Genomic DNA, 23,519 nt, shown 5'->3' with positions numbered 1-23,519 from the left:
TTTAAATAATTAGGAATTTAGACAATAGAAAAAAACTATTCATCTACACTCACATGTCATTTTAACTCTTTAAATTCGGTCTAAATGTAACTATTTCCACGCCTGTGTTTTTTCCCACCCCCGGTGGAGGATGAGAATGGTTCGGTCCAGTCAGGAAGAAGATGCAGGTCAGGAGGACGACGCTCCGGGATTATTTATTTTATTGGGATTATTTTTATCGCTCTTTTTCCCCTGACATGTCCGAGGCTTCCCTTCCAGCGTCGTGCGGTTCGCTTTGTCCCTCCAGGTTCGTGGCGGTGCGATGAGAAGCGTAACGTGGCAGCCTGGGCGTGTGAGCATCCGCTAAGAAGAGCTGCAGCCTCCCAGGTGAGAGACGGTCCTCCCCCGGTATGATGCCCCGGCTCGGCGGGGAGCAGGAGGCGGCGAGCATCCCTCCAATGTCCGCTTATATCCGCCACCGGGCTGAGGTTAACGGTGGGTTTAATGTCGCTGCCAGTTTAAACAGGGAGACTCCTTGCAATGACTTTGAACACAGGGGTACTGTGAGCCGTGGGGGGATTTAAAGTGAGTGATCCCACGACACAAACCTGGAAAAGGCCTTAATCTGCTTGTAGTCTAGAATAAACTGGCAACACGCCAGTGAAAAGAAGTAATCTTAATATTGTGGCAGCTGTTATTGATGGTGTTGCATTATATCCCTCTGCCAGTGTTTTATAACTCATAGTGCATCTCCATGTTGTCCTACCGGATGTCGTTTTGGGATATTTTACTGGATTTAATCTGATTTCTTTTGTTTTAAATCATCATACTTGATTGTGGTGTGCAACGCCAGTGTTTTTAATCTATAGTTTTTACAAAATATAATGTAAAAAGACATCAAGTTGCAAGTTACTTAAAAACATATGTACAGTAGGTGAGACAGCACTAAGACACATACTATTGTTTTGAATGGAATTAATTCATCTTTATTTTGAATCCTACAAATAGAAAAAGAAAGAGAGAAACATTTAAATGAATAAAATAAAAGCAGAGAAACAACAGTTTAACATGTAACACAGATGCTAATAAACAACTATGGTACATTTTGATTGATATTCTCCACTAAACAAGCAAACAAAGATGAACTATTGTACCTCTCAAGAATCAGTCCTTTATGTCTTTTTTTTTTAAAAACTGAATTATATTTGATATTTGTTTTATCTCCATTCCTCATGTATTCCACAGCTTTTCTCCACAGACGTTGACACAGAAACCTTTTGACACATATTTGACAAGCGGCCTAATAATCACTGTTTTATAATGATAAAGCACCTAACAATGTCATCAAAGATTATTCTGTCTTTATTAATTTTTTTTAGCTTTCATAAGTACCCTGTTTATCATACTATAGCTGCATCTGTTTGTAAGTCACAATGGTGAAAAAGTGAGTCGGATAAATAACATACACACTGGTGGCAGTGATGACCCTGGTGGCATCTTTATTTATTTATTTTTTCACAGTAAGAGTTTATCTTCTATTCACAGACGCTGTGAACTCTTCCTGCTGCTGCTTCTGTTGATTGTTAGTCTGAATTTTGAAGTGTTCTTTTCACTTTGGTGATATGTTACTGACACCGTCACACAGAGTCGTAATGAAGGTGTTTCTCCATTATTGTAGCAACAGTCCCTTGTCATACAGTGACATTTATCGGTCCCAGATGGTATTCATTGGTATATTCTAATATATAATTGACTTTAATATGAGTCACACAAGGAGCCAAACAGCAAAAAAAATGATGGTGAATTCTCGTCGTCCCCTGTGAGTTCAGGAACCAAAAGTAACCCTCATTTTCAATAATAATGAACAACATGTGGCACTCAACAGAGGCCGGTGACTCAATGTACAAAAGGCTATTCATGTTTTCTTTGTTTCCCTTCATCTCCAGAAGAGACGGCTTCCTCCTCCTCCTCCTCGTGTTCAGCTTCACCCGGTTCTTTAATCCGTCATCTCAGCGGCTGTTCGATGCCGAACATGTCCGAGGGTCAGGGAGCAAACCTCTCCGGGCCGGCGGGGCCGTCGGGGCTGCAGCGGCCCGCCGATGGCCAAGTGGAACACGGACTTCTCAGCTCCCTCGCCCGGGACGCCGTGAGAATGAGGCGGGCATCGAGTGCCGAGTTGCACCTGCCCTGGACCTGCCCGGTCACACACTCTCGGGAGAAGTTCTACACCGTCTGCTCCGACTACGCCCTGCTCAACCAGGCGGCCTCCGTGTACCGTCCCCCGAACGCAGGCAGGGACGGCTCCTCTGGGAACAAGAAAGAAGACAGGCCTCCGGTGCACAAGTCCAAACCTCTGGCCGACTTTGGCGCCTGTCAGACCGGCGGCGCCCACGTGGGATCAGACGGGGACTGTGACATGGAGGAAGTGACGTCCGGCCACAACAAGCCCATCCTGGCCTGGGAGATCGACACCACAGACTTTAACGCAGTGCTAACCAGAAAAATAAGAACAAGTAAGAAAACTATCTCAGCGTCAAGTTGCCATTGAGCTGTTGATGTTATATTTAACTGTCTTCTCTGACCAACACTGTATTTCAGGCAACGGTAAAAAGAGCAGCAGCAAGAAGATGAAGTCTTCAGACAGACCCAGTCGGAATCTGCAAGACGTCCCTGCTCACGCCTCGCTGGAGGAGATCAAACAGAGAAAAGTGCTCGACCTCCGAAGATGGTAAAGTTATATTTAGCCCACATCAGACTGTGATCAACCACAGCAATGGTGGGAACAGGAGGTTTATCGGTGACGCAGTGTGAAACGGTTGCTGTATTTCTATCTGGACTAAAACACAATTTAACACACGTTTGCTGCGTCCGCGATGCTCAGCGGAATGTTGAGCTGGAGGCCTGTGGGTATGTTGGATTAATGTACAATTTGAAGTCTTTTTAAAAGAAACCAAAGATGACAACTGTTAACGCTTTGCACTTTGATTAAAGTCAAAATATATGGGTCCTTCTTACAGTTAAAATTCTTCATAAAAAGAGATTTATTTTACCGTCCTTTAACGTTTTTCTAATTTCCAGAGTTTATTCTGATAATCCAACACAGTAACGGTATATCATGCAGTTTTAATAAACCTTGTTTACCCCTGAGGCAGTGGTTCATTTTCTGGTCTGAGTCAAACCTGAGAAAAAGTAGAAATGTTTAGATTTGATTCTGAGTTGTTTTTCACATCGGCTCTGAAGCCGACGAGACTTTACCTCCACAGCGGCTCAAAGCAACATGTTGGATTAACGTGGTGAGATTATTACTTTCTCAGAACTCACCGATGACATATGAGATTAACTCATGGGGGATTTCTTCATTATTCACAATATTTACAAATATTGTCAGGATACGTGCTTCTATGGTGTCACAGCCTCTGCTTGGTTTACTTCAAACTTCATTTTAACTGAACAGCCTGTCGTTTGTTTGTCCTTTAGTTTGGTGTGATGACTTAGTCAACCTTATTCTTTAATCTCTCTGTGGCTCTCCCTCCTCGAAAGCTAAATTATTGGCCTGAACGTGACTGATAAGCAGCATCGAATGCTTGTAATTTTATGCCAGCCTCATCATTCTGTCAGCTGCTGAGAGGTTGAGGGTAGAAATGACCCTGTTAGAGCAGCCAGGAGGAGTTTGTGTTGTCTGACACTCTGTTCCCACATCACCGGGATGTTTTCCTCTCAGGTACTGCATCAGTCGTCCTCAGTACAAGACGTCTTGCGGCATCTCCTCCCTGGTGTCCTGCTGGAACTTCCTCTACAGCACCCTGGGTGCCGGGAGGTCGGTGGATCGTCTTGCCTCAGATCACATTTTCATTCAAGGATTTGCTCGATGAATATCAGCATTAAGTGTTTGTGTATTTTTTATTTTTTATTTTTAAATATGTGAATATATTTCCCTTGCTAGTCTCCCACCTATCTCTCAAGAAGAGGCTCTGCACATTCTGGGCTTCCAGCCGCCTTTTGAAGAAATCAAGTTCGGCCCCTTCACTGGAAACGCCACTCTGATGCGGTACAAACGCTGCTCCGTCACATGTCTTCAGATTGAAAGGAAAGACCGTCTGCAATCGGTGAATTATTTATTTATTTATTTCCATTCAGGTGGTTCAGACAGATCAACGACAACTTCAGGGTTCGAGGCTGCTCCTATATTCTCTACAAGCCACACGGGAAGCACAAAACCGCAGGAGAAACAGGCGAGTCCCTCGACCGTCGCTGAACCCTCTGCCCGTTAAGAAGCGAAACCACACCAGCCTCTTTTCTCACTGCAGCTGAAGGAGCCTTGATGAAACTGACACACGGGCTGAAGGACGAGTCCATGGCCTACATTTACCACTGTCAGAACCACTACTTCTGCCCCGTGGGCTTCGAAGCCACGCCCCTAAAAGCTGCAAAGGCCTACAGGTACGTCTCCCTCGGGGCTGCTGAGACGTGTGGCCGCCGTGCCGCCATGCCGCCATGCTGCCATACCGCCTCCCTCCCGGTGACGGTCAGAGGTGGAGTCATTAGTTATCAGCTGGTCCGTCTCGTTCTAATGACCACAGTATCTTCAGAAGGCCTTGAAGTGATATTCTTGAACAGTTCTGATTTGAGACGTGTCGATGAGAACTATATTCATATATTTCCATGTTTATTTAGGTACTCCGCTCTGCTGTTCACCATTTCAATGCGTTTGTGTTACAAACACGGCTTCATTTGTAGCTGAAATGAAGAAGCCTCGTCACAAACACAACTAAATCTACTAAACACTAATGTTTGTGAGGTTTTCACGAGATGCCTAAGAACCCAATTGAACCCTTCTCGTTGCATGTATATATTTTTTAACATAACCCTTGAACGTATTGGAAACATTATTAGATTTAAGTGGGTTTTGAACCATTCTAATCGTCCCAGAGAGGCATTTTGATTCAGCACCCACATAAAGTTCAGTAAAGGGATCAGAGCCAACTCAAGGCTCCCTGGGCTTGGACCTGGGCTTGGACCTGGGCTGGGACCTGGGCTGGGACCTGGGCTGGGACCTGGGCTGGGACCTGGGCTGGGACCTGGGCTGGGACCCGTCTGATCTGTGTGCAGAAACGTTTCACGACTTTCCTGTTTCCACCATACCATTTCGTTTTGCTTTCCTTGAAAACATTTTCGGTTCTTCTCCTCCGTCTTCCACCAGATCTGCTCCAGATCCAACCGAGACATTCTTGGTTGACATTGCGGTGGTAATGGTTCGCTGTCACCTTTGGATGTAGATATTCTCACTGCTTTCCATTCATTCTCAAGAAGCACGTTGAAGTCGTGTTGATGTGACAGAATAAACTTCAGGTGACGGTCATGTGACTTATCCCATCATAATTTGTTCACATGAGACACTTTTGTTGTCGTCTTTGTCACCCTTAAGATTTAGTCAACATTGTTATATGATATTCTTGGCTTTAGCCTACTTTAGTCAAAAGGTCTAGAGGAAATGAAACGCTGCTATTTGAACGGTATGTACTGTATATTGGAGGAAAGCCGTTTGTTGAGAATCTTGTTAAAAAGTGACTTGATGCATGTTGAGAATGAACTTCTCTTTGTAACCACTCAAGATATTCAGCTTCAAATTATGATGAATAAAAGTCGAGCCGTAAACCAATAGTCATTTTTACGTATTTACTGATAAATTAAATGTTTATAATTCTGATTGTTCTTCTGTTGAGGGGTCCTCTTCCTCCAAATGAAATGGAACACTGGCTCTTAATTGGAGAACCGAGTCGAAAGCACCCGGCGATACACTGCAAAAAGTAGGTGGCTGTTTTCCGTTTCTCTCCCGTCTGGAGTCTTGAGCTGCTCCACAGAAACGTCTGTTCTGTTTAGATGGCTGGACGTTGTGACTGACCTCAACACACAGAACCCGGAGTACCTGGACATCCGCCACACGGAGAGGGGGATCCAACGACGCAAAACCAAAAAGGTTCGGCCTTAATGCCCGTTTTGCTGCTGGCGCTCATGTTTCCAGGCTGGTGCACAACTGAAATGTGTTTTGGTGTGAAGGTCGGGGGCAACCTGCACTGCATCATGGCCTTCCAGAGGGTGAACTGGCAGAAGCTCGGCCCCTGGGCGCTAAACCTGGAGAACCTGCGGCACGACTACCAGCACGCCGGCGCCGAGCGAGCCCACGGGAGCGCGGCCGAGGACGGCGAGGAGCGGGCGTCGTCCAAGCGGCTGGCCAACCTCGGGCGGTCGCAGAGTATGGGGAGTCAGAAAGACAGCAGCTGGAAGCGTCTGTCCAACGCCACAGATCACAGACAGAGGAGCTCCCCGGACAGCGACCTGGAGGAGGACATCACAGACTGACACCTCTCCCCCCTGTCGGGGAAGCAAAACAACAGGGAGCCACTCCTCGAGATGCGTTTGGTGTTTTTCTGTCCGACTGTCAACTAAAGTCCAGAAAAAAAACCCAAACCTTTGTGTTTTAGACCAGATTCCTAAACTCGTTTTTGTCACACACGTACATGGTTTCATTTTTAGAACAAGCCTTTCCTCAAACGACTGGGACCCTTTAGTTAACTAGTTAACTGGAGATGTTTTCTGCTTCAGATTGTTACAAATTCATATTGTAATGAAGGAGCATGGCGGCTGATTCTAGGATTTGTTGATGGCGAGAGAATCAGAAAACGTCGCTGCCTTGTTTTTAGAGCTGGTTTGAGTTTCTCAGTCAGAATCCGTTTGTTGTTTGCTCTCGTCCTTCAGGATTAATCTTCAAACGTCACAGCAAATTCCTTTAGTTGATACCGAGGCTGCTGGCTCAGTGGGAGCAGCTGTAAAGTAAGTGTTCACACCGGGGCAGAGCGTAGCTGCGTTTCCGTCTGATCAACTTGTATACTGGAGGGCAACAGCAATCCTATTTTTATAATGTTTGCAGAAAACAAACAAAGAAGTTTGATCGGTTGGAAGAAAACTTCAGGACGACGGTAGAATCTGGACAAATATCAGGTCACGTGCTCAGGAAGCCTGCTGCTAATGCTTCGTTTAGACAAACGGCCACTAAAAAAAAAAAAAGAAAAACAATGAAAACGAGGCAGGCGTTGAATTACCAGCTCAGAGAAAAGACGTTTTATGAGCTGGCCAATCACAAAGCTGAAGCAAAAGGTGAACCAAAGAGGCTCCGTCAGTGACGAGTGTCAGACGATCACCGAGCTGCTCGAAGGAGTTCAAGAACGTGACGACAGCCCCTCTCATCGTCGCCACCTGGAATTTTCAGGTTCAGCTCAGACTCGTGGCTCGGTGCAGCAGGTGGAATCAGAACGTCACGTCCTGATGAGCCGAGTCCCCCCGTCACACGTAGCACAAGACCCACGCATGACGTGGAGGACACTGTAACCAGAGCTTCTGCTCCTCTGCTCCGTCTCGCCACTCCTTCCTTACGAACCGTTTTTCCTCCAGAAGATAACCACATGCACATTTCTCCGAACCGAACCCCAGGTCCGTCGCTTCATCCGACGCCCAGCGCAGCCTTCCTCCGGGAGTTCCTGTGAGACCGGCGCCTACAGAACACAACGCCACGCCATCGTTCCCTGTCCAGGTCGTCGGTGGGCTCGTGTCTTCGCCTGGCTCGTGGTTAGTTCAGTGGAAATGCCGTCCAGTCAAAGTGTTGTATAAGCAGCTGACAATTTGTGTGTGTGTGTGTGTGAGTATGTGCGCACTTTGTGAAACCTCTAATAAAGCAGGTGTCCAGATGAGTGTTTCCCACCAGCAAACAATCTGATGCTTCTGCACAATCTGACAATCTGTTTTAATTTGGCGTTTTGGAGAAAGAAGCAGAAAACGCGTTGCATCGTCCGGTTTGTGTTGCGATCCCACGTGCGCCTCAAGTTTCTGAACCCCGACATGAAAGAATCGTGTCAGTCTAAATGTTTAATTTCACGTTTCCATTTGGCTTCTATCTTTAATTCTGCTTTAACAGTTGATGAGAATCCAAAGTAATTTTAAAGTACTTTTTGAGTAAAGAAATCCAAAAAGCACTTAAAATGACAGTTTAGTAAGTAAGAAACGGTGATCTGCTCCAGTCTGTCACCTGCTCAATGATCCTCTTAACTTATCGATAACGTGCTGGTCGACGGCCGTAATTATTACATGTAATATGTGATAATAGTTTCAAAAAGTTCACAACAAGCGTCTGCACTGACATTATCTCTTTATTGGAGTTTTCTACAGCACAGAGATGCAGGTTAGGAACCACCGACCTGAATTAACACGTCATTGACAGAAGACTTTAAATAGTGTTTGGTCCACGCAGCACTTTATTTATCTGAAAGCAGAGCATCACTAAACCTGTTTAACCCCTTTAACATCTGAAAGAAAAAACAAAAAACTTCATTTTACAGCAGAGCTTTATAACAGTCCTGGACTTTCAACACTTTATTTAAGCAGAAGGTGAACCTCTATCGTATGACCTGGACTTTTTAAACCTCAGCAGGTTTCCTTCAGGCCTGAACGGGACATTTTCCACACAACTGGCTCCTTTAAAAGAAATGAACAAGACCCAGACTCTCAGGACTGAACCGTTCAAGATACCTCCATTGATCAAAAATGCACTAAACTGAATTATTTTTTATTTAATCTCTAATCCAAACACACTCTTTAAAACAAACTTATATTTAAACTCTGAGAAATACACTGACACGCAGCCGCAGCAGCCAAAACGCTTCCGTCCTCATAGACTCACTTTGTGAACCCGAATCCCGTCAGAAATGTTCAAGGAGACGTCGCCGACTCTCGCCTGCTGGAGTCCCGGGACGTTTCCCCCGTCTTTCTAGCGTCGTTCCGACGAGGCAGGCGTGCCGACACCTTTCAGGTGTCGTCTCAGCTCCGCGATGTCAGTCGGATCCACGCAGCAGCAGCCGCCTGTCAGACAAACAAACTCCTCAGAGAAAAGGCTTCTCGGAACAGGAGGCGACGTCGGAGAGCAGCGAGCTTTTACCCATCAGAGCCGCGCCCTGTTTCATCCACGTGCGGCTCAGCTCGGATATCCATGCTGATCTTCTTCCACTTTTCAGCCACCTTGTGGAAAACGAGACACAAAAGCTGAAAGGCGGCAACAACGGCAAGGCGTCTTAGTGCGGCTAAAGGAAGCATCGCCGAGTAACAAATACTCCACTCCTTCAGAGTCGTTGAATTAAACAGTATGAGCCGGAAACTGAGACGTAGAGAGAAGGAACGTTCTCTTTCATGCTTCAAAGACCTTTTAAGACTAGATTGATCTCGATGAAGGTGCACACGTTGCTTCAGTTTCGATGGCTTCGACACAAAACGTGCATTGGATTTTGTCTCCTTGTTTTCAGTATAAAAGAAAATAAATGTATCTCAAACTCTCAGTAGCTGCGTCGTCACAGGCCAGTGACCCCCCAGTTAAGAATCACTGGTTTAAAGAATGTTTAGAGATCATTCTTCAGTCCTCTAAAGTCGGTCGCCACTGAGCATGTCATCCCTGCTCAGCTCATTCAGATGCTCCGGATTCGGTTTGCAGGCGCACAGACGTCCACTTATCAAGCAGACTCGGCTTGTTTGGGGCAAACGGCAGCGTCCTCACTTCAGCAAACAAAACATCATTTCTACCAGGGTTGAATTTACCTGGAGCAGAAATGGTTAAAGGGTGAAGAAGCACTATTGGGATCGCAATAATTGTTGCCTACATTTCTTATCCGTACTGAATAAAGGTTAAAGATGTGATATTGTGACGTTGTTCAATGACTTATCCTTCAATAAGTGATGCAAACGCCTTCAGTTTTCTATATGTATAGTTGGTTTTGTTGTTGTTTTGAGTATTATTGCACCAATATTGTATCTACGCGTCAGCATTCAGGAGAACCTCGAGTACAAAGAGTTTTCACAGAAATCCCGACCGAGCTCACCCGTGCTGCGTGTCCCAGCCGTCGCTGCTGTTGGGGTACACCACCCAGCCCGTCCCCGGGGGCAGCAGCGAGTGGGCGGAGTCCAGCAGCGGCTCCACCACGGCGGGAGCGCAGCAGTTGACTCCCACAGCGAGCAGCTGCGTGGATCTGCAGGCCATCTGCACGGCGCCCGCGAAGGGGCTGCCGTCCGATATGCTCCTCGCATCCTGCCGGCGACACGAGGCGGCGGCGTGACTGCAGAGCCTGGCGGCTCGCGGGCCGGCGCCGGCGCCGCCGCCGGCTGTGCTGTTCGCTTACCTTGCAGGAGAAGGACAACCAGGCTTCAGAGTCTGGAAACTCTCGCAGCAGCTCCACCACGGCCTGAGCCTCTTTGACGCTCGGGATCGTCTCGAAAGCTATGAGGTCGGCTCCAGCTCCCGATAAACATTCAACCTGCGGCCGGTGCCAAATCTTAAGCTCCTGAGGAGGGAAACCAAACAGGTTACCACCAGAATCTACTGCAGAGTCGGGGAATTCTCCTCGGCTAACCGTACGAGTGAATTAGGAGCACTGCGACTGCAGAAACGCTGTTCCCAGGTCTGATAAAGACGCTGTGCAATCAGCCAGTCAGCTGATGAGTGACTGTAAAAGAGGCTCAGTCCAGAACTCACAGGAATCCATTCAAACAAGCAGTTCAACAAACACGCATAACTCACTCTACATACTCCATTTGGTAAATATTGCAGGCTCTCAACAGGTATGTCTTTTCTTTAACAGAATTATTGGTACTCAGATGTTTAAAGGCTCTTTGGAAGTTGCAGAAATTCTGCTTCTTACGCTGGGTAAAACTCAAGTTGGATTTTTTTTTTATTTCATTTTTTTTTTCTACGTTCCACAAAGGTTTCCTAATGCATCAGTGGTATTTTGTTCTGGAACTTTCTGTGAACCGTGTTAATGTTGCACAACGGGTCAATATTTTAAAACCCTTAACATCTTAAAGTCGCAGTACGAGTTACACAGAGACGGCTAAGAAGCCCCGACGTCCCTAAACTGAGACAGACTGCAGCCGTACACAAAGAACTTTATACAACATCTCAGCCTTTTCACAGGTTCACCGTTTCCTCCTTTATCATCAAGATTTCACTCTAAAAAAAAATATCGACCGAATTAGTCTCGTAGGAGTAGGAGTCATTTCTTGGAATTACAAGGTGTGAGAAATGCTGTGTGACAATATAGATGTGGGGAAAAAGTAGCTTGGAGTTCAGCCTGAGGCTGTTTCTATTAAATGATCCATAAATTACAAAGTATATTAACTAAAATAATGAAACTGGAGGAACCCGGGTGAGCCCTCCGTCTGGTGATGGAGAACACACCTGGAGGATGGGATGTCGTTTGAAAAGGCCTCCTTCAACGTCAGTGACGGTACTGAGAAATATAGGGGAGATAACGAGCAATATTTTACTTCAAGATGAGACTTTGACGTCCATTATTGTAAAACTATATCCTTGCTCGGGACTTTCTTCTAAATTTATTTATAGTTCATCTTCCTCTTTTCCATCAATAAGAGATTCACGCAGACGTCATGGATTGAACAGTGATGTACACAGAACTCAATAAAAATACATAATTTAAAGAAATAAATCTCTTATTGATGGCTTAGATTTGTGATATTTTAAGCAACATTTGTGTACCATTGTACACAAATGACCAATTTAGTGTGATTTCAAATGAACTTTATTGAATTCTTGTGCCTCACTCACTTCGACGCTCATCTTGTCGGCGTACGCCCCGGTGTACTCCGAGCCGTCGTGCAGGAAGGCGCCGTACGGCCCCACGGAGCCCGCCACCAAGGCACATCTCGTCCCTCCAGAGAAGAAACAGAAACACGGGGAAGTCGCGCTGCAGCCTGCGGTGACGACGGGCATCCAAAGCAAACGCCAGACGGCTCTTACCCGACTCAAACTTCTTGGCTGCGTCTTTGGCGACATGAACGCCAGACATCAGCAGCTCTCTGGCGTCGTCTGAGCTCACGCTCAGGTGTTTGATGAACCCCGGGATGCTGGCCTGGTACGTGGCTGTGGAGATGACGTCGGCTCCAGCGAGGAGGAAACTGAGCAGACAAAGCTCATTTTAGAAACGATAATAATTGATCATGTTAAATTATTATTATTTTTTTTTAATAGATCAACCAATCCAACCTCTACGCAAGGGCCTACCTGTTGTGCACATCTCGTAAAGCTTGGGGATTAGTGTGAAGGAGTCTGGCACTCCACAACGGATCTCCCTACATAGGACACACACACACACACACACACACACACACACACACACACACACACACACACACACACACACACACACACACACACACACACACACACACACACACACACACACACACACACACACACACACACACACACACACACACACACACACACACACACACACACACACACACACACACACGTTTAATTTCTGCTCTACTGGGTAGCTAACACCTTGGATCATAAATATTATGACATAATGGCACCAATTTAAACATCCAACCTCGATTTACAGCAACAATGGGCTAACTACAGAAAACTAAATGAATGGTTAATGAATGCAAATTGACAATGAAGAGAACTATATAAGGAGACAAAATGGTTAGAGTAGACATACTCTACCTATTAACACACATAATCAGGAAGGGCAACAAAAGACAACAGTATCAGCAACGAACGAACAACTAAAAGTATTCCACAATGAATACAGTAAAACACAGTGAATAACAAAATAACAAACATAATAAAAAAGAACAGTAAATGACATGAACGATACTACACCTGGCTAGAGAGACATAAAAAGCATGCAAATGGATGAAAAAAGAGACAAAATGATCACGTTGACTCGAGAGATTCACAAACTGAGAGAAAATGATCACAAACACACACGTCTGGAGTTTCCTGGCTCTGATCTGTACTTGCCTCCTTTTTAATTTGAATGTCATGCACATACATCCCATATTAGCAAAGTGTGTCGCTGAGTTGGATGAGTGTGCAGAGCCTGGAAACAGAAAACCCTGAGTCAGGATGAGACAGGTGACTGTTTGTTTCACCTGCAGTTTGGCTCCTCGCGCTTCCAGCTCGGTTCCTAATCCACCATCCAAGATCAGTGTCCGGTTCTCACGAATTAAATCTCTGAGACGAGTCGAGGAACCCATGGGAGAACGCTGAGCACGAGCCGCTGCTTGGGTTTTAAAACACCTGAAAGTCCCACGTTACTTTCCTTTTCCGGGGAACAGCTGGGTCGCAAGGTGCGTTCAGGGCCGCTCGGAAATATAAGTGTTACTCTGAATGTGGCCTCCGCAGTATCGCTGAACCGCCACTAGATGGCGCTTTACATTGAAATTCATCACATTTTACATTTTGCTGTCTAGGAAAATATTATCTAGCTCATGCAAAAAAAAAAAAATCCCGCATTATAATTCCATTTAAACGGACAGGTAAAGTGTTTCCCTAAATTGCTATGTTTGGGTGATGTGGTATTAATGAGATGTTGCTGTGTTTGCTCGGTTGTTTTTGTGATACTTATGAAACGCTGGCGACATGACGCGGGGCCCTGAACGCACCTCGGCTCGTGAAAACAAACGTAATGTCCCAAAAACACAGGGAGTGCGGTCTCGCGACTCTCATTCACAGCTGGCGCGCGGACCTCGGGTGTCACGTCAAGGCCCCTTCAAGGGCCCTTCATGCTTCGTCAAAATCGGCATCCGCCCCTGTGCACGAGTGCCCGCTCCGACCCCAAGGCGGTGGACCGCGCGCAGCCCAAATTCTGTGACCGCGGCTGCCTCCGTGCGCGCCGACTGCGCATGCGCCAGAGCCTACTGGACGAGATCCTCCGTCTCCCCGTCTGAACAATCACAATTTAAAAGCAAATAAAGATATCCAGACGACTCAGAACTCCTGAAGTGAAACATGATGTGCTTTAGGAAAGGTGGAGAACGCTGGGCAGCAGAAGTAGAGATATTTTCGGGATCGTTCCGTTATGTAACGCGCACGAAAGTGAAACCAGGTTTCAGTATGGATGCAATCTTGTGCGCCCCGCGGACACGTGCGGATATGCGCGTACTCGCGATACGCGCAGACATTGGTGGCACGGAGTAGAACTTCACACTTTCTAAAACCAGACTTTTAACCAGAAGAAACTTGGAAGTTAGTTTGGGTTTTATTCTGAATGTGTGCATTAATCTGAGGGAGTGTTTTACCGTGAACGTGTGTTGGTTTTTTATCTTTATATGTTTATTGATGTTAAACAGATTTATTTGCGACTGTGGAAAGGAGAAACTCCCTCTAACAGGAAGAAACCTTTTAGAAACCAGACTCAGAGGTGGAGGCTTTCTGCTGACCGGTTGGGGTGAGGGGATAGAGGAGAGGAAAGGATAGAATAGACAGAGCGATAGATGATCACGTCAATATGGGCCTAGACAGTACAGTGTAAACTATTTAAAAAAAATTTTACATAAGCTGCATCCACCATATTTAAAAAGAAAAAATATATATGTACATATACACCAAGTTGTAACAGAGCATTAATTTCACTGTGGAATTGCAGGGTTTTTTTTTCTTTCTTTTTTTGTTTTCAAGAAAAAAAACGAGTTTTGACATTGCTGTGGGGGGGCCACGGGCTGGATGGAGGGAAAGAGAGAGAGAGAGAGAGATGAGTGGAGGATGAGAGAGAGAGAGAGAGAGAGAGAGAGAGAGAGGGAGGAGAGAGAGAGATGAGAGAGAGAGAGAGAGAGAGAGAGAGAGAGAGAGAGAGAGAGAGAGAGTGAGAGTGAGAGAGCGAGAGAGAGAGAGAGAGAGAGAGGAAGAGAGGGGAAGTCAATTCCTGCAAAAACACACAAACACCGAGGGTATTATCTCTGCTCATAAAGTATTTGCTGATTGTGATTGTGTGTAGAGAATTTCCTCTGAGGACGATTGGTCAGCCCCAGGCGCAGCCACGGAGCACAGAGTTACGTGATGCACCTGAACGCATCACCTATGTATCGTAGGCATGAAGCTCTTTAACAGTAAATATCGGTACGGTGTACCGTTGCATACCGGCCCACTTAAAGCACTGGTTACTATTATTATTATTAATAAAACTTTTATGTCTGTTTAAACCAAATCGTTCCTGCGTAAATGCACACTTTCCTTTTTAAGTAATTCCACAACTCTCTGTGTGTGTGTGTGTGTGTGTGTGTGTGTGTGTGTGTGTGTGTGTGTGTGTGTGTGTGTGTGTGTGTGTGTGTGTGTGTGTGTGTGTGTGTGTGTGTGTCTCTGTTCACAGTGACTCCTGAAGAGGACGAATTAAATATCTCGTTAAAAACTCTTGAAACCTCATGGATTCAAAACGACGCAGGAGGATGAGCATAGACACTCCACCGGACCTGTCGGGTAAACCGGACCTGTCGGGTAAACCGGACCTGTCGTAACTGTTGGGACCATTGAACCGGTTGGACCTCAAGGAGAACCTCCAGAGATCCTTGGCTTCTTTCATCACACAGCTCACTGCGACTACTAAATGGGTCCTGATGGAGAACCTGGGTCATCCCCTGAGGATCTCTGAAGAACTGAAGCCGAGAAGAGTCGAGGCGAGAGGACCAGGAGTTCCAGCTGAAGATAGAGGACTGTTGGTCGCTCTCTCCAGAGGAATGTTGGTCAGTCTCATCGGAGGACTGTTGGTCAGTCTCTCTGGAGGACTGTTGGTTGGTCTCTCTGAAGGACTGTTGGTTGGTCTCTCCAGAGGACTGTTGGTCAGTCTCTCTGAAGGACTGTTGGTCGCTCTCTCCAGAGGAATGTTGGTCAGTCTCATCGGAGGACTGTTGGTCAGTCTCTCTGGAGGACTGTTGGTTGGTCTCTCTGAAGGACTGTTGGTTGGTCTCTCCAGAGGACTGTTGGTCAGTCTCTCTGAAGGACTGTTGGTCGCTCTCTCCAGAGGAATGTTGGTCAGTCTCATCGGAGGACTGTTGGTCAGTCTCTCTGGAGGACTGTTGGTTGGTCTCTCTGAAGGACTGTTGGTTGGTCTCTCCAGAGGACTGTTGGTCAGTCTCTCTGAAGGACTGTTGGTCGCTCTCTCCAGAGGAATGTTGGTCAGTCTCATCGGAGGACTGTTGGTCAGTCTCTCTGGAGGACTGTTGGTTGGTCTCTCTGAAGGACTGTTGGTTGGTCTCTCCAGAGGACTGTTGGTCAGTCTCTCTGAAGGACTGTTGGTTGGTCTCTCCAGAGGAATGTTGGTCAGTCTCATCGGAGGACTGTTGGTCAGTCTCATCGGAGGACTGTTGGTCAGTCTCTCTGGAGGACTGTTGGTCGGTCTCTCTGAAGGACTGTTGATTGGTCTTGCTAGAGGACTGTTGGTTGGTCTCTCTGAAGGACTGTTGGTCGGTCTCTCTGAAGGACTGTTGGTCGGTCTCTCTGGAGGACTGTTGGTCGGTCTCTCTGAAGGACTGTTGGTCAGTCTCTCTGAAGGACTGTTGTTCGGTCTCTCTGAAGGACTGTTGGTTGGTCTCTCCAGAGGAATGTTGGTCAGTCTCATCGGAGGACTGTTGGTCGGTCTCTCTGAAGGACTGTTGGTTGGTCTCGCCAGAGGACTGTTGGTTGGTCTCTCTGAAAGACTGTTGGTCGGTCTCTCTGAAGGACTGTTGGTCGGTCTCTCTGGAGGACTGTTGGTCGGTCTCTCTGAAGGACTGTTGGTCAGTCTCTCTGAAGGACTGTTGTTCGGTCTCTCTGGAGGACTGTTGGTTGGTCTCTCTGAAGGACTGTTGGTCGGTCTCTCCGGATGATTGTTGGTTGGTCTTTCCAGAGGACTGTTGGTCGGTCTCTCTGGAGGACTGTTGGTCGGTCTCTCTGAAGGACTGTTGGTCGGTCTCTCTGGAGGACTGTTGGTCGGTCTCTCTGAAGGACTGTTGGTTGGTCTCTCTGAAGGACTGTTGGTCGGTCTCTCCGGAAGATTGTTGGTTGGTCTTTCCAGAGGACTGTTGGTCGGTCTCTCTGGAGGACTGTTGGTTGGTCTCTCTGAAGGACTGTTGGTCGGTCTCTCTGGAGGACTGTTGGTCGGTCTCTCTGAAGGACTGTTGGTCGGTCTCTCTGGAGGACTGTTGGTCGGTCTCTCTGAAGGACTGTTGGTCAGTCTCATCGGAGGACTGTTGGTCGGTCTCGCCAGAGGACTGTTGGTCGGTCTCTCTGGAGGACTGTTGGTCGGTCTCTCTGAAGGACTGTTGGTTGGTCTCTCTGAAGGACTGTTGGTTGGTCTCTCTGAAGGACTGTTGGTTGGTCTCTCTGAAGGACTGTTGGTTGGTCTCTCTGGAGGACTGTTGGTTGGTCTCTCTGAAGGACTGTTGGTCGGTCTCTCCGGAAGATTGGTGGTTGGTCTTTCCGGAGGACTGTTGGTTGGTCTCTCTGAAGGACTGTTGGTCGGTCTCTCTGGAGGACTGTTGGTCGGTCTCTCTGGAGGACTGTTGGTCAGTCTCACAGGAGGACGGGGTGTGGTGGCAGTTGCAGGAGAAGGAGCTGCTCTCCATCAGCGTTGCACCACAGAGGAGAAGCTGAGACGCCGTGCAGGGAAGGAGGAGAGAACCAGTGTAGAGACGGCAGAGAGGCTGGTGAAGGAGTTAATAGAGGAGATTAAACGGGTGAAACAGACCTTGATTGTCTTTTCATTCTGTTCAGTCGGACAGGAAGAGAGCGAGACGTTACCAGAGGCTGCCGTCCAGTCAGCTGATCAGTCACTATGTTCTCCAGCAGTTTCTCCTGATGGAGCTGGACCTGAGCCCGCTGTCCTGCTGTATGACCTGCGAGCAGTGGCTAGCCAAAAGGGGGCGCCTGGAGAAAGATTTCTCTCTCATGTGTATGAACAGCAGGGGGCGCTCTTCATGGTTTGGGGCGACTTTTAAATCACCCGTTGTCAGACTGGCTGGGTCTTTGGCTAAAGTCAGATCTGGTTTGTGCTGGTGTTTTTACCAGATGTAGCAACTGAGATAACGAGTGATTATTAACTCTGTTACGTCTCTTCTGATTTACAGTTCAACTAAGCTTCAGTTCAACTTTCTCCATTATAGTTATGTTGATCTTTTAAAACGTTTTTTTTTCCCCTTGTCCTGTTCGGCAGCTTGGGCAAACAATATAATGTGATTGAGAGCCTTCCGGTGTCAGAACAGTTTCTGCTCTTGCAACAGGAAGGAACTTTCTCCATTATAGTTATGTTTGAATGCACACAAACAGAAATGTGTTCAAGGTGTATAAAATGTGTAAAAATGTTTAATGTTGATAAATGTTTACATGTGTTCATTATTATCAATGACTGGAAATGTGAAAGCTTTAAAATGCAGTTTACTTTAAGTGTTTTTTGAGGCACAATCCAAAAATTCTTTGAAGGATGGATTGATGTTTTTTTTTTTTTTTTTTATTGAAGCTGCTCCTGAGGTATACTATGTTTTGTTTTATTCTCGTATATCTTTTAAGGATAATGTATTATTTCACCTGACCTTCTGTTACTGATCTCTGCACAAGAGGGGCATGGTAATATGCTGTTACTGACTGGAGAATGTTTTTTTATTTACACTACCTGTCAGACTCTATGATGAGACAAATCGCTTTCCAAGGGGTTCATCCATCACAATACATGTGTAAATACATGAAAAATAATCAGTTAAACTTTCCTGTATGTAGCTGTCAGGTTTATTTTCAAAAAAACTGTTTTTTACGGAACTGGCTGAGTCTGCCTTTGGATCCACCCTGCACAAACCCTGAGAGTACCAATGATAACATTTGTTCATATTATGGTTTTATATTGAAGCACTTTGTAGCTATTGTCATATCGTTGTAAAAATAAATAAACTGTCTTTTCCATAAACTCTTCATTTTGTTTTTCTTTAATTCAATTCAACTCTATTAAGCAGTCCTAACTATAAGCTTTATTAAATAGAAAAGTCTTGAGTCTCGTCTTAAAAGTGGAGAGTGTTTCAGCCTCCCTAACTGAAACTGGGATCTGGTTCCACATAAGAGGAACCTGAAAGCTGAAAGCTCTGCCTCCATTCTACTTTTAGAAAACCTCCAGTAAGCCAGCACTCTGAGAACCAAGTGTTCTTCTCGGGAGATATGGGACTAACTGTCCTTTAAGATATGATGGAGCCTGGTTGTTAAGAGCTTTATAAGTTAGAAGGATTTTACATTCTATTCTAGATTAAGCGGGGAGCCAATGAAGCGAGGTTAGTATTGGAGTGACGTGATCTCTGATTTTGGTTCTTCTCAGTACCCTCGCTGCAGCATTTTGAGATAGTTGAAGACTTTTTAAGCAGTTATTTGGACACCCTGATTATAGGGAGTTACAATAGTTTACTCTCGAAGTAACAAAGGGTGGATTAGTTTTTCAGCGTCACTCTGAGTCAGCATGTTTCTAAATTTGGAAATATTACGTAGGTGAAAAAAGGCAGTCCTGCAGATTTGTTTAATGTGGGAGTTAAAGGATAAATCCTGGTCAAAAATAACTCCCAGGTTCCTCACAGTGGTATTGGAGGTCAAAGTAATACCATCTAGTGTTACTACATCTTTAGATGATTTCTCTCTCAGATGTTTTGGGCCAAATATAATAATTTCAGTTTTATCCGAGTTCAGAAGCAGGAAGTTACGGCTCATCCAAGCCTTTATGTCTTCAAGACAAGCTTCTAGTTTAGAACGTTGGTTAATATCGTCTGGTTTCATAGATAAATAGATTAGTGTGTCATCTGCATAACAATGGAAGTTAATGGAATGTTCTTTAATAATATTCCCTACAGGAAACATGTGTAAAGTGAAACGTATAGGACCGAAGACGGAACCCTGTGGAACTCCATGTTTAACTTCAGTCTGGACTGAAGAGTTGTCGTGAACATGGACGAAGTGGAACCTGTCTGATAAATTGTACGGGTTCCTCTTGTGTCTTTCAAGTCTGTGTCAGTTACCTGTTTGTCGCTTCCTGTTTTATTTTGAAGTCTGTCTCGCCTGTGTCTTTGTTCACTTCCCTTCCTGTTCCCACTCCCTCTGTGTGTCTGATGAGTGTTGATCTGTGTCACCTGTCTGCCCTTCCATTGTGTATTTAAGCTCCTATTCCTTTTGTCTCAGTGCTCGATCGTCATTATTGTTTCGTCTTCATGACCCCAGCCTCTTCCTCGTGTTTTCCCTTGTGGACCTCTTTGTGTTTTGGACTGTACCGTGTACCGACCCCTGCCTGGACTTAGACCGCCTCTTTGAACGCTGAACTTAAACTTGTCTGCCCTGATTGCTTGATAAAACCTGCAAACGCCAGTTCGTTGTGTGAGTCTGCTTTTGGGCTGTCCTCGGACCCTGATATAAATATGATTGGAACCAATTTAGTGCTGTACCTTTAAGCCCGATGATGTGTTCTAGTCTCTTGTTACAGCCCACAGGCTGTATGGCCTCGCCTCTGCTTCTTTGTTTGTGTTCTGTTTGACAGGAGGTATCCTCGCTGCCTTCCTCCTCCTGCCCTGATGTGGAGCACTCTGATTGGAGGATGACTGCTGATTGGCTCAGCTCCGCCCACCAGCTGAGGCCATTTAAGAAGCTCCAGCAGGTTCCTCATGATGCAGGAGGTGTCTGTTCAGTCTGCCCAGAGAACCTTGATGTGTGTTTTGATTTGCTATGAGATCTTTTGAGCTCGGCTCCACTCTGATCTTTGAGGGTGTGAATTTCGTTAACCTTTATTCAATCATTAACCTTTGTACAACAGCTTGGTGACGCCACCAGCGGTTTCGTTTGTGTTAATTAGGTTATTTTGTTTGTTTCCCATTTTGCTGCTCTCTTGTTTATGGAATTTGTGTTGGTTGAAACCTTAGTTCATGGCCTTCTGGTGAAGAAGCTGCCTTTTTCTTATAATAAATCAACCTTTGTATTATTGGGCATTACCTGTTTGGCCCTCCTTTGTTATATTATTGTCTTTGGGGTTCTGTTTGATCATTGTAAGCCTGAGAACTACCAATAAAACCCTCACTTCACCCAAACTCGCCTGCTTATTGTTACTTCCTACACCTACATCCTCCTCTTAGCAGAGCAGGGTCGTAACATCAACATATGATCAATAGTGTCAATGCAGCACTGAGATCTAACAAGACCAGAACAGTGACCAGTTCTTTGTCTGAGGCTACGAGAAGATCATTAGTAACTTTGACCAGAGCATCTCTGTGCTATGATGAATCTAAAACCTGACTGGAAAGACTCATATAGGTCATTTTTATTTAAATGGTCATATACCTGACTTGCAACCACTTTTGCTAGGATTTCGGAAATAAAAGGAAGGTTGGATATCGGCCTGTAACTTGGTAAGACACCTGGGTCAAGGGTGGGATTTTTAAGATATTTAACAGCAACTTTAAAGGCTTGTCGTACATATCCTGTTATTAGAGATAGGTTGATCTGTTCTATTATTGATGTACTAATCATGGGGAAAATATCTTTAAACTGTTTAGTGAGGATTGGATCTCTATTGGAGGACGTTGTTGGTTTAGATGAAGCCACGATTGAAGATAACTCAAAGAGCTCTATAGGGTGGAAGCTGGATAACTGGAAATCCAGCTCCACTAACAAATCTGAAGATGTGGTTGATCGATCTGCGACAGCTTTGGGCAGTGAGTCTTTAATTTGATCCCTAATAGTTAGAATTTTGTCAGCAAAGAAGTTTACAAAGGAATTACTGCTCAAGTTAAAGGGATATGAGGTTGGACAGAGCTGTGACTTTTTGTCAGCCTGGCTACAGTACTGAAGACAGTAGACTTTGGAGAATAGTTCAACAAGTGTTAATTCAAATCAGTTCAACTTTATTTATACCACAGTCAATCTGAGGCACTTTCACAGAGAAAAATCCAAGGAATCCACATGAGCAGGCAAAACTGACAATGGAAAGGAAAAATTCCCTTTTAAAAGGAAGAAACCTTCAGAACCAGGCTCAGAGGTGGCAGATGTCCGCTGGTCCGGTTGGGGTGAGGGGACAGAACTTAAGACTCTTCCATGCAAAGTGAAGCCAAATATCAACAACATCTAGGACTGGTACCAACTTCATTATAACTGAGAAACACTGTGCCACTGTGGCACACACACACACACACACACACACACACACACACACACACACACACACACACACACACACACACACACACACACACACACACACACACACACACACACACACACACACACACACACACACACACACACACACACACTGTAACCCATCACTCTGGAGAACATGCTGCTCAGTGGCTTTCAAACAACTACTTATTTACACAATAAGCATTGTTGCTCTTATTTATTATCTCTCATTATTTGGGTGACAAATGTACTTCTTTAGTAAAAGAATGGTTCAGTAGTTTTCTCCATCTTGGGCCCTATACTGTTTTCTTTCTTTTTTTAATTCTTTATTTTCAAAAAGTGGTGAAGTACAACAGGTTGCAATAAGACAAGTCATCACATTATCCACTTTTCTTTTTCCTTTTTTTTTTTTTTTTACAAAAGAGAAAACAAAACAAACAAAAAAAACAACAACATAGAAATGGAAACAAAAACAAAACAAAACAAACAACAAAAAAACAACAACAAACTCAGAACAAGTAGGGAGGGAAAGAGTGTGCACAGTTGATCGTAGAAGGAATAAAAATAAAAAACAGATGCCAATCCTACACCAAAACCAAAGGGAGTGAGAAATGTTACTTTCTAAATACAAGTAAGCTCAATAAAATCTGGTCGTAAGGACTGGATGTAACTGACCCATTTGGTCCATAGTTTAACAAAAGTAGACTTTTTAAGGCGGATTGAAAATGTTACAGATTCCATAACATAAATCTCATTCACTATGTCTATCCACTCCGACATCATGGGGGGCTCGGGACGAAGCCACCATCTTGTGACTGCCTTCTTGGCTGCTACTGTAAAAATATTATATAAGTATTTATCTTCATGTCTATGCATATTATCAAGATTTCCCCAAAAAGTTGTATTAAACTGGAGCAGTAGATTATTATCCTTTTTTTTTGTTTTATTTTTTTTATTTCGAGCTACACAACACACAACACAGGCAAAAAACCCAGAAAAAAATACAATAAAAGAAAAAATAATAATCAACACTCTAGCTCGAAAAGGAGTGGGAAGAAGACAAGCTTATTAACTCCCACCCCTGTTCATAAACTTAAATAATAATGATAATGTGGCTGCTACAATAACACTGTTTTAGTTCTTATCTTACAAAACGATTAACAATTAAGTTGGTTACATATTAACAGATACAACAATGCATTACTTTAAGTCAACATTCAAAGTATGTTACACCTTATAACAATTGAATAATTTTGTTTCCTATACCTATTTTTATTGCCATGTTGGTATTACTGTTATTCACCATCACCACTACACCATTACAGAACCATATAACATTTATCTGTGTCAAAGTGTTTGAACAATACCTGACATACTCCACATTTATTCATGAAGGGACAATAATCGCAGACTGATTGATGCTCATGATAACCAGATTAGTCTTGATGATGTGCGTTAAGAAGGAGTCGGGGCTCTTCTTTTTTCTTTCCTGTGTCTGGACCTGCTGCCAGAGGGGTGCAGCCCCCGAGCAACCGGA

General features: G+C 45.0%; 2 protein-coding genes across 9 annotated transcripts; one reads left to right on the top strand and one right to left on the bottom strand.

The window, feature by feature from the left end:
• Positions 1–138: 138 nt before the first annotated feature.
• Positions 139–7,765, top strand: LOC308115420 (basic immunoglobulin-like variable motif-containing protein). The gene is made up of 10 exons (XM_080472899.1): positions 139–366; positions 1,926–2,492; positions 2,578–2,707; positions 3,701–3,796; positions 3,923–4,027; positions 4,117–4,211; positions 4,287–4,419; positions 5,703–5,786; positions 5,860–5,956; positions 6,037–7,765. Exons 2-10 carry the CDS (start codon positions 2,003–2,005, stop codon positions 6,337–6,339), a joined length of 1,533 nt encoding a protein of 510 aa, XP_080329025.1. The 5' UTR covers positions 139–366; positions 1,926–2,002; the 3' UTR covers positions 6,340–7,765.
• A 397-nt stretch (positions 7,766–8,162) lies between these two features.
• On the bottom strand, positions 8,163–13,972 carry LOC308115423 (homocysteine S-methyltransferase). 8 transcript variants are annotated; one of them, XR_013935692.1, is made up of 9 exons: positions 12,976–13,970; positions 12,092–12,159; positions 11,636–11,985; positions 11,245–11,300; positions 10,194–10,352; positions 9,897–10,102; positions 8,966–9,045; positions 8,711–8,889; positions 8,163–8,505 (listed from the first exon to the last, which is right to left on the bottom strand). XR_013935692.1 is itself a non-coding variant. In XM_080472910.1 (8 exons), the coding sequence occupies exons 1-8, from the start codon at positions 13,078–13,080 to the stop codon at positions 8,798–8,800; spliced, it is 1,116 nt and encodes a 371-aa protein (XP_080329036.1). In that variant the 5' UTR covers positions 13,081–13,970; the 3' UTR covers positions 8,163–8,797. The 8 variants fall into 8 exon arrangements, 4 of the variants coding, with proteins under 4 accessions (XP_080329036.1, XP_080329038.1, XP_080329037.1 ...); XR_013935695.1 differs by lacking the exon at positions 11,245–11,300 and having other exon boundaries at positions 10,194–10,355; positions 11,636–11,739; positions 11,828–11,985; positions 12,976–13,939; XR_013935694.1 differs by lacking the exon at positions 11,245–11,300 and having other exon boundaries at positions 8,163–8,889; positions 8,966–9,107; positions 9,143–10,102; ... (2 more) ...; positions 11,828–11,985; positions 12,976–13,939.
• Positions 13,973–23,519: the final 9,547 nt, after the last annotated feature.

The sequence above is a fragment of the Lipophrys pholis genome, assembly GCF_963383615.2.
Source record: "Lipophrys pholis genome assembly, chromosome: 10".
Lineage (NCBI taxonomy): Eukaryota > Metazoa > Chordata > Actinopteri > Blenniiformes > Blenniidae > Lipophrys > Lipophrys pholis.
Note: the sequence above shows the minus strand (reverse complement) of the source record. Positions and strands in the feature narration are given on the sequence as shown.